At 42.5% G+C, this 10,739-nt stretch overlaps 1 protein-coding gene across 2 annotated transcripts in view; it reads left to right on the top strand.

The window, feature by feature from the left end:
* The first annotated feature begins 9,295 nt into the window (after nucleotides 1–9,295).
* LOC137434950 (dedicator of cytokinesis protein 7) overlaps nucleotides 9,296–10,739 on the top strand; it is a 264,889-nt gene continuing 263,445 nt past the window's right edge. For both annotated transcript variants that reach the window (XM_078784918.1, XM_078784912.1), the window contains exon 1: nucleotides 9,296–9,411. In XM_078784918.1, the coding sequence (XP_078641044.1) occupies nucleotides 9,365–9,411 (47 nt within the window). In that variant the 5' untranslated portion in view covers nucleotides 9,296–9,364. The remainder of the gene's footprint in view (nucleotides 9,412–10,739) is intronic.

Genomic DNA, 10,739 nt, shown 5'->3' with positions numbered 1-10,739 from the left:
TACGACGAAGAATTGTGGAACGAACGACTTGCTTATCTTGCTGACATTTTCGAGCAGCAGAACCAGCTGAACCTCAAGCTCCAAGGAAGAGCGACTAATATTATTCTTTTCCACGATCATCTCAGAGGATTTGTTGCCAAGCTCCAAAACTGGCGCAGGAAAGTGAACACAGGAAACATTGCTATGTTCGTAAGAATGTCTGAATTGCAAGACAGCATGGGAACATAGCTTGATCCCATACTGAAAAATGACATTCTTGAGCATCTGCAGTCATTGGAGCTAGAATTTCATAAGTATTTTCCTGATTTAGACGACAATGAGGCAAAAATTGTGAGGAATCCTTTTTCCGTCAACCTTTGCATGGAGAGCATGCCGGAGGCAATGCAAGATGAATTCCTGGATCTCCGAAACGATTCATTTGCCAAAGACACATTCAAAGAGAAGAGCTTGACGGAGTTTTGGGTGGGAATGAGTCGCTACCCTAATATCAGCCAGATAGCTATCCAGGTGCTTCTGCCATTCTCGTCTACCTATCTCCGTGAAGCGGGGTTTTCCACGCTGTTGAATATCAAATCGAAACAGCGTAATGGGCTCCACGTGGAAGATGACCTCCGCTGTGCCCTGACTGTGACTCAACCACGGATACCCCAATTGGTAGCTAAAATGCAATTTCAGCCATCCCACTGAGTTTTCAATTCACTTTTACGGCGCATGCACCGCATCCCTTGTTTTGATTACCTGAGTTGTTGTCGAATTGAGTTTCTTTTTGTGAGATTATAACACACTGCGTTAAATACAGACACAACCGAGGTTTTTAATTTTCACATATTCTTGACTTGGAACCTTTTCATACTGTTTTCTTGTGTGACAGTTCTATTTTATGCTGTCCATAGTGTTGCTACTGATAATATTAAAATCTCATATCAAACATGCATCATTCGAGCGACATTGCTTTGTTTGCTTCTTCCAAAAACGATGTAGTTGGGAGCCAGTAAGGAACAGAAAAAAACTATGGAACTCAATGTTCATGTTGGCTACTTGGAATTCCTCATTTTCTGTGTAATAATTTACCAATTCTCATACAAACAAAATAGCCAATTAAAGGAAAAAACACCTCTCAGAATGCACCACAGAGCATCTAGAAATCAAATTTTTCTGGGGGGCATGCTCCCAGACCCCCGAGCCTGCTTACACGCGCTCCGCTGCTTCGACCCTCGCGAAAGGGAGGGGGTGCTGGGGATGTGCTCTGGGAGCCAAGGGGGCTATAACACAAAAAAGGTTGGGAACCCCTGATTTAGTCTATTATTATTATAATAAGATTTCTTAAGTGATTCGATCTTCACCATTTAGAGATTGGGCGAAAACCGATATATAGCACGATATCTCAAAAAGTTATGGACGGATTATAACAAAACTTGGTGGATGATTTGGTGAGGTGACAAGAACAAGCTGATTAGATTTTGGTTCATGTCCGGATGCAGATCCGGTCTGTGCCTATCAATGGAATACAAAACGGCGGAGGCATGTGCTTTATACCGAGTGCCGTTTTAGTTTTCTATGATTTTCGGATGTACATACTTACATACATACATACATACATACATACATCACATGCATACATACATACATACATACATACATACATCACATACATACATACATACATCACATACATACATACATCACATACATACATACATACATCACATACATACATACATACATACATCACATACATACATACATACAGAGAATTGCGGTATTTAGTATACAGTCGTATAGCGGGGCAGATATGTGAAACAATTGTTCAGATTGTGGTAAAAGCACCAAATTTCGTACAGTTCATCTTGAATACATAATAATCGATTTCAGATATAGTGCCAAGAAAAAAATCCCCCTGGTGGCCATATTTGGCCAAAATCCAAGATGGCCACCAGCCGAGCCGTGAATTTCTATTAAACCCGATATTTTCTTTAATAATCAAGCTACAGACATGAATAAAACATCATTTTGTATGTTTTCAGACACAAGGAATCCAGTTACAGCATTAATTCTTTCATAAAATACATTTATTTCAACATAAAGGGCTTTTTTGTGCCAAATTATCTGAAATCGGTGAAAAACTTGACCGATTTTAAGCAATGTGATGTGATATCATATCACAACATGGGTGTATTATACTCATAATATAAATTCTAAGTATTTTTTACTTGCAATAATATATGTAATGCATGAAGGTGTAATTGTACACATCATTTATAATATGGTAATTTAGTAACCGAATCGCTCTGTTGTTCCACCTGCCAACAGTTTAGCACAACAATACATCGCTACCATTAAATTATGCACATAGTACACTGATGCATGTGAAATGAGATTTTAAAATGAACAATATTAAAACATTTCACATTAAATGAAAAGTAAAATTACTTTACATGGAATTACCACATGGTTGAGTTTAAAAATAAATGCATTGTCATCATGGTAACATATGATGTACAAGCAGAAGCAAACATAAATAAAAATGTAAACAAATATCGCAATGCAATATATTGGGAAGTAAGAACACAAAATCATGAAGCAACTACTTCTGACTGCAGTTGGGTGTGGTTGACATTCCACATTATAACAGATTATTAAGCACCTTCATATGATATACCAGTATACCAGTAGCCACTATAGCTGACTGCTGGCAAGAACGATACCATAAAACTGATATACAAATCAGACTAGATAGTAAGGGCATTTTATGAGATATTTCACAAATCTGTTAACTAAATTGTTACCAAAACATTTCTTCACCAATATGTTTGTAAAGGTGTGTAATAACATGTGTTAAAATGTTGAAGTTCAACTCCCGTGGGAAACCCAGAAAAAAAGCTGTTGAATTCGGGTACCGAAAAATTATTTTCGAGAATTTTTATTTTTTTAAATCGGCCCTTAAGTAACTTATGAGGGGTCAAATAAGGGTTTTTCATGATTCTGAGTTGATTGTTAACATTTATCCAAGATATTAACATTGATCCAAGATAAGACTTCAGCAGGTGAAAACCACCCAACCTTGGAATGACGGGTAGATTTGCCTGCTTTATTATATTCACAGCCTTCAGCCAAATCGGAAGATCAAAGGTCACTATAGCGACCCCAGCGCGCCGTATGCACTCTTTCAGAGTGGTGAAGATGGTGTTGAGGTCATTAGGGTCTCCTTCAATAACTGGGAGGAACTCGATCTGTGTGCTCTGCTTTGCATCATTAGCATGGATTCTCTTCATCCAGCCATTCCAGTTGGAGTGTGGGAACTCAGGATCGTTGGCTTTGATCACCCACCCCGCTGCCCAGAGTGTGTCACCTGGAGTGAGGAGTGGCTGATCATGAGCCAGGGAGGAGGAAAGCTCAGCGAGGGGGAGAAACATGATCGCGTTCGTTCCTATCTGTTTCCTGTTCGTAAATGGAATAATCTTTACTTCAGTTCCTCTCAGGATCTTAGCTTTGTCGAGTGCCTTCAACTTCACCCGGGGGAAAGCTGCTGTTGTCTGTGGATCTGGCAAAGGTGGTGCCGGAGAGGTGACTTCGATCCAACCCATTGAGTGAAAGGGAGTGTTTCCATGAATAGAGACAATGTTTAAATCTATATTGTCTCCAACAAACTGAGTGACTGCATTGTTTGTTTCCCCAACCTCCATAAAGACCACCTGATCATTACTTGACAATTCACTTTCACTGGCTGGCACTTTGGCTGTCATCACTGATTGATCCTCAAGCGCAGCATCAACCGCAACCTCATCATTGATCTGTTCATCGGTTTCCTCCACAATGGTGTCAAGAGTGCCAGAAGTATCTGGAACATCATCTCCACTCCTACTATTAAGGAAGCAGTATTTGTAGTTTTGTGTCTCCGTGTAAGACTCAGTGTATCCCAGCCGGTGGAACTTGTTGAGCATCCATTTTGACCCAAATCTATGATCAAGTTGTATGGCAAGCCCCATTTGGTGTGGCAATACTCCAGACCGAGGTCGACAGGCCTTAATAAAATTCTGCCCCCAAACGGCAACTCTTTCGTCTGTCTTGACAATCGGTCTCAAGAACATCTGAAGGCTTGCAGGAACAAGTGTCAGCTGACTATCGATGTCAGTCATACTGTGTGTGGTGGGGTATGACTTTGGACCTAAATCAATCAAGGCAATATCATTGGATATGAACTTGAGTGCCGTCTTTATGATCTGAGTCTTCTCATCTCCATGGTCAAGATTAGCATGATGCTCTCACAGAATATTGTCGGTGCCATCTTTGAGACAGAGTACATCTGCCCTTCTTTCCTGTGTTGTGAAATACAAGGTGTCTTCGTATTTCTCTAGAAGTTTTATCTTTAGCCAATGCTTTGAATAAGAAAGGCTCTTCTCTGGTGACTGATCAAACTCCTGCAGCTTTTCATGGACTTGGTCCATGTTCATTACCCCATGCTCTAATTCTGAGTCTAACCATTCGCATAATTCAATAAAAACTGCCTCTCGCTCCTCATCAATACTCCTCTGTCCTCTCTTCCTTTTTCCTTCCTCATCAGTCTTGGACAAACTGTCACCTCTCGCAAACATAAGTTTGCACCGCAAATGGTACAGTGTTTCTTCTGCTACCAAGTCGTTGATCCCTTCCAGGCGTCCAGTGACTTCAGTGCCCCAGTCATCCCCGCGACTCCGTGCTGTCTTCAGCAAGCTTGCCTTCAGTGTATCTGCAGTCAAATTATCTGGCACTCTGTATTTCTTTCTAGCTTGTGCTGGATTATTTTTGTAGAGCTGGGCTGGTTGGTTGCAAAGAATGCATACATCCTTATACAGGAGGTCAACTGACTGTGATCTTCTAGAACTGCAGCCAGTTGATGAACTGAACTCACAAGTAGTGCGTCTTCTCTTCAACTTTGATGACTCTTTCTCTGCCTTTGATGCTTGAGCTGACTTCTTGGTGGTTGCAACAAAGTTGTTGTACAGATCATTTTTACACTTCTGGTGGTACCTCAGTTTTCCTTCCTTTTGAGCCTCCTTCATACGTTCCACAACAGTAACATTTTCGACAGTTTCTGCTTGTTTCAATAAAGTTGAGTATCCCTTTGGAGTTGCCTGTATGAGCCTTTCAGCTGGTGTATCCGAGCGTGCACAGATGAAGCAATTGAGCACAGGTGGAGTAACGTCTTCATCCATATTGCTAGACTCCATGTCCTGCAAAGTAGAAAATGAGATATATTTAGAAATTATTTTTCCACAAAGGAGTGTCTGTGGTGAAATATAAATGTTAACAATCAACTCAGAATCATGAAAAACCCTTATTTGACCCCTCATAAGTTACTTAAGGGCCGATTTAAAAAAATAAAAATTCTCGAAAATAATTTTTCGGTACCCAAATTCAACAGCTTTTTTTCTGGGTTTCCCACGGGAGTTGAACTTCAACATTTTAACACATGTTATTACACACCTTTACAAACATATTGGTGAAGAAATTTTTTGGTAACAATTTAGTTAACAGATTTTCATATGTTTCCCTTACTATAGAATTAAAACACAATTACCCACATTGGCAGATCTTGAAATAAACAATAAATTGACCAGTTCATGTTGTATATAGACATGATAGACAACAAATACATTAACTATATACACCCATGTCAACTGAATGACAATACTACTGAAACATGATGATGTCTACTACTAATACTGCAGTAGGCTACATTCGACTAGCGAATGAAAACGCCATATCATTACATCATTTACAAACAATAGTCAGTTGCCTTCATTGTGGTCGCAATCACCCCTGCATTGACAGAGTGTTGTGCATTTAAGATTTGCTTTGACACACTTGCATTGTCCCCTGCAACCTTTCACACAATGACACTTTATCAGCTTGGAACAAGACATTGCTGCTTCAGGCAGTAGTGTCCACAGTGGTTCCCATTCATGTAGAGTGCTCTTCTTCCACCCCCATGCATCTGGGGAAGGCACCTCTGGAACACGCACATGTGACTGTCCCCAAATATGTCCACCTTGGTAGACTGTCCGTTTCACTTGTTGTAACAGTGCTGCACTTGTTGGCGGTATACCATCGAGAGATCTAGCTTTGGTACTGAACATGTGTTGCCTGGCTGCATTTACGCTGGTTTCTGAAGATGTCCTGTCATACAGCAGTACAACGAAGCACTCTAAAACTGACATGTACTCTTCGTTGAAACTTGATGGCGTTTCCGTAAGAGTGATGAAGACTGGAGTGACCTCGGGGAATGATTTCCAAATGTCGAAAGCAGTCTTCTTTCCTCTCCCCACAAATGATGACACGGTGTCGCAACCAGTGAAGGCATGAAACATTGGAAGCGCCCTTGCTTTGTCATGGCCCAACGATGTGGCGATCTCATGAGCAGGGATGTACCGGAAATGCTTTCCTGTGCCAAACGCAACCCATATCTCCGTGTTCTCAAGACGTACAGCATTGGAGACGGCAAGAACAAGTACATCAGTGTCGACTGCCCGCAAGACAATTCTGCGATGTCCTCGGTTTGCTGTTGTATTGCAACAGCTGAGCGAGACTCAGAGTTGCTTGTCTCACTGTGTCTGATGCCTTGTTCTTTATATTGGGTTCATCCATTAGCATACCAAGTAGTGCTACCAACGACTTTGGTACAGCATCTTCCTGGCATCCTTTTTCAAAGTAGCCATCAAAGTGTGATGTGTGCTTCTTCAGCATGTCTCGGCGAATAATCTGTGCTGCCTTTGCTATGCAAATAGCTTCATCATCGAAGTCATCCAAACATGCATCTTTCAGAGCAAGTCCTACATCCTCTTCGAATGTCAGAAGGATGTCGCGACCTTGCCTGTACGCGTGAAGACCTGATACATGGGCAAGGAGTCTCTCTTTAAGACGTGTAGAGTTTATACGGCCCGATATGTCCACCCCTAGCTCTCGTAAGCGATCCGTATACAGCTGCAGGAGATTACTCAATTTGAATATTGGAGCCACGGTCTTGTCAGCTAAACGTATATCTTCGATATAGCCAATTACCTCGACCAAAGCTATACCGTGAGCCTGTCCATCTGGGCTCTGGTTTTGTTCTTCCTCTACTTTCCTGTTGCTAGCATTGTACAGTTTCACCAGACATGCTGAATGGTATTTCGCTTCCTGTGCCACTAGGTCACCCGCACTAAGTTTGGCAATTAGCTTTTGATCCTGTAGCTTGAAAGCACAGTGATTGACACGTTGTGTAAGTTTTGACGTCATTGCTTCATGCAGCGGACTACTTTCTGTTCCCATTATGTCACAGAAGAAACATGTATCACTACTTTGATCTTCACTAGCTTGTCGACGCATATAAGGACCATCTCCTTTCTGACTGGTGCATGGTTCCACCGGTTGTAGTCTTGTCAGCCTACTAGCAGAGTACTTCACAAAATCCACCCATAACTTTGCCCTCAACATCGACGGTATCCCAGTATCCACCTCCCCTCTCATCCGGAATCTTGGCGTCATCTTTGACCAAACCCTCTCCTTCGACAAATACACTAAACAGATCACAAAAACAGCCTTCTTTCACCTGAAAAACATCGCCCGTCTCCGCTCATCCCTCTCCTCCACGGCTGCAGAAACCCTCATCCACGCCTTCATCAACTCCCGTCTGGACTACTGCAATAGCCTCCTCTATGGTTCACCCTCATCAATCACCAATAAACTCCAATACATTCAGAACTCCGCTGCCCGTCTACTCACCCATTCCCGGACCCGTGACCACATCACCCCCGTCCTTTACAAGCTTCACTGGCTCCCCATCTCCCAGAGAATCCAGTACAAAATCCTCCTCTTGACCTACAAAGCCCTCCATAACCTGGCCCCATCCTACCTGGCTGACCTCCTCTCCAGACACACTCCCACCCACAACCTCCGCTCTGCTGGTACCAACTTCCTGACCCCCCCCCCCCATCCGGACCAAATTCAGATCCTGGGGGGACAGGGCCTTCTCCATCGCTGCTCCCACCCTCTGGAACTCACTACCTCACACCATCAGAGACTCCTCCTCACTCACCACATTCAAAACATCACTCAAGACCCACCTGTTCAGCACTGCATTCAACATTCAACCCACAGCATTTAACCCCTGACTATCACTTCTCCTTCTCCCTCCTTTTGCTTTAAATATTTCCCTATTGATTCTTGTCTTTTTGCAATTGTTGTTTTCATGTTTTGTTATGCATTATGTTTTGCACTCTGTCAAAGCGCCTTTGGGCTTCATGAAAAGCGCTATACAAAATAAATGAATTATTATTATTATAATTATTATTACTTCAAGCGGCAGGAGTGATGCCATTTGGCACTATGTTTGGACAACGTATTTGCAATGCCATCGCCCTCATCAAGCTGTGATATATCTATAGCCACCGCTAGCTTGCCCAAGTCATGAAAACATTTCAAATTGTCAGCCAATGTGTCATAACCAGCTCCCACATCTGTTCGTTTTGATAGTGCAGGACACTGAAGTGGTGCAGTCGAACGTTCTTGACATAGCACACATATTGTCCAATCAATAGGTCCTGGTGTGTTTCGAGGTGAGGACAGCTTCTCATGTTCAATGAGCTTACACTTTTTCCGTGTCGACATTCTGGGAGCTCCGAAGGTTCAGACTTAACACCTGGATGGCATCATTGGCGCCATACATGTAGACCTGACAGAAAAGAGAAAAGAATTGTTTCTGAATACAGTTTAGTCATATTAGAAAGTAAGCATTCACCTTTCCGACTGTTGTCATCGTGAATATTCCAAATTGTAATCCGGTCAATTGTTCGTCGATTGTTGACAATTTCGACATAAACATGCTCTTTATGCTGAAATATATGCATTTTATGAAAGAATTAATGCTGTAATTGGATTCCTTGTGTCTGAAAACATACAAAATGATGTTTTATTCATGTCTGTCGCTTGAATATTAAAGAAAATATCGGGTTTAATAGAAATTCACGGCTCGGCTGGTGGCCATCTTGGATTTTGGCCAAATATGGCCACCAGGGGGATTCTTTTCTTCGCACTATATCTGAAATCGATTATTATGTATTCAAGATGAACTGTACGAAATTTGGTGCTTTTACCACAATCTGAACAATTGTACTGATATTTGGCACTCAGCTGCCCCGCTAGTAGGATGACTTCGACTTTGAGCGAACGAACGCATCGCACCAAAGTGTGAGGGCGTGGCTGTGCAAAGTTGGGGCGTGGTTGTGCAAAGTTGGGGCGTGGTTAAGCTCCCTTGGCAGGAGGAGCGAAGTAGCTTTGGGTTTGGAGAGGGGTGCTTGGTGCCCTTTTCAAGACAAGCTTAGGTGCGCTTTTCGCTCGCCGTGGAGCAATGGCAGGCAATGAGGGTCGCCGTGCTTTCGCTCAAAAGATTAACAGGTGAGCACTTTGGTAAGCAAAGTAACCTTTGCGTTCATATGTCCTAGTTTCGAATGCATTTCGTGCGCTTAGCGCATTGGACCACCTGCCCCAATGGAGAAGCTGAAGTAGCGTGCGTTTCAAATTTTGTGTTTCTGTCCGTTCCCTGTTCCAAGGGTTAAATCCGTACTTTCCGTGCACAGGTCTGTGCACGACTTTTCCAATGAACGCCAGACGCTGCAGCTGTGCTTAACGATTTTGTTGTCCGTGTGTCGAAACGTGACAGTAATTAACCTCTTTAACTTACGCTGTTGACACTTGTTTACCGAGCGCTCGATTGCCCTTCCTTTCTGATTACCTGTTCATTTAATACGTACCGGGCACTCGTATGGAAGAATTCCTGTCGACCACACATTTTTGGATGTGTTGTATTTTGGAGTGCATCGGCTTGTAAAGTTGTCATGTAACTGCCCGCGGGCATGGCAAAATGTGCCATGTCTGGCGTCGGGAATGTCAACTTGATGCATTATTTCTGGCATGTTTTGGATCATTTTCTGTGTACGTGTATATATACGTGTGTATATATATATATATATATATATATATATATATATATATATATATATATATATATATATATATATATATATATATATATATATATATATATATATATACACATACATATATATATACTATCTTTATAAAAAACTCTCTTCCTCACTCGCCCTCCACTGCCCTCTCTCCACCTCACCCCCAGGAATACCTTTGGCTACAGCTTCCCCTTCGCTCCCACCTTTTGTTCATATGTGTGTTGTACCGTCCACCAAACAGCGATGACTCCATCAACATCTCGCTGTCTGATAATATGGACCAACTTCTATCTACCCATCCCAACTCTCTCTTCCTCATATGTGGTGATTTCAATTGTCACCATGCCAGTTGGCTGGGTGTGGGTACCTCTCTCACCAGCCATGGCTCTTCAGCAAAGGACTTCTGCGACTCACTGGGACTGACACAATCTGTCAATTTCCCAACCCGGATCTCAGTCAACGGAGCATCTTCTCTTCTGGATTTGGTTATGACAAACTTCCCTGAAAATGTCTGCTGCTCTTCTTCTGCTCCAATCGGCTCATCTGATCATGTGCTTGTCAAAGTGGACATCTCTCTGACCATTCTCAGAGAGCCTCCTCAGCGTCGACGAGTCTGGCATTTCACTCAGGCCAACTGGCACGGTCTTCAAGCAGCCATCAATCATCTGGACTGGTCTCCCATCTCTACCGCCTCTGACATCAACTCATCCTGGGAATTCTTTCAAAGTAAATTGCTCTCTCTCATGCACAGATTTA

Source organism: Myxine glutinosa, chromosome 1 (assembly GCF_964187855.1).
Source record: "Myxine glutinosa chromosome 1, kmMyxGlut1.1, whole genome shotgun sequence".
NCBI classification, from domain to species: Eukaryota; Metazoa; Chordata; class Myxini; order Myxiniformes; family Myxinidae; genus Myxine; species Myxine glutinosa.
This window is presented reverse-complemented; position numbering and strand designations above follow the sequence as displayed.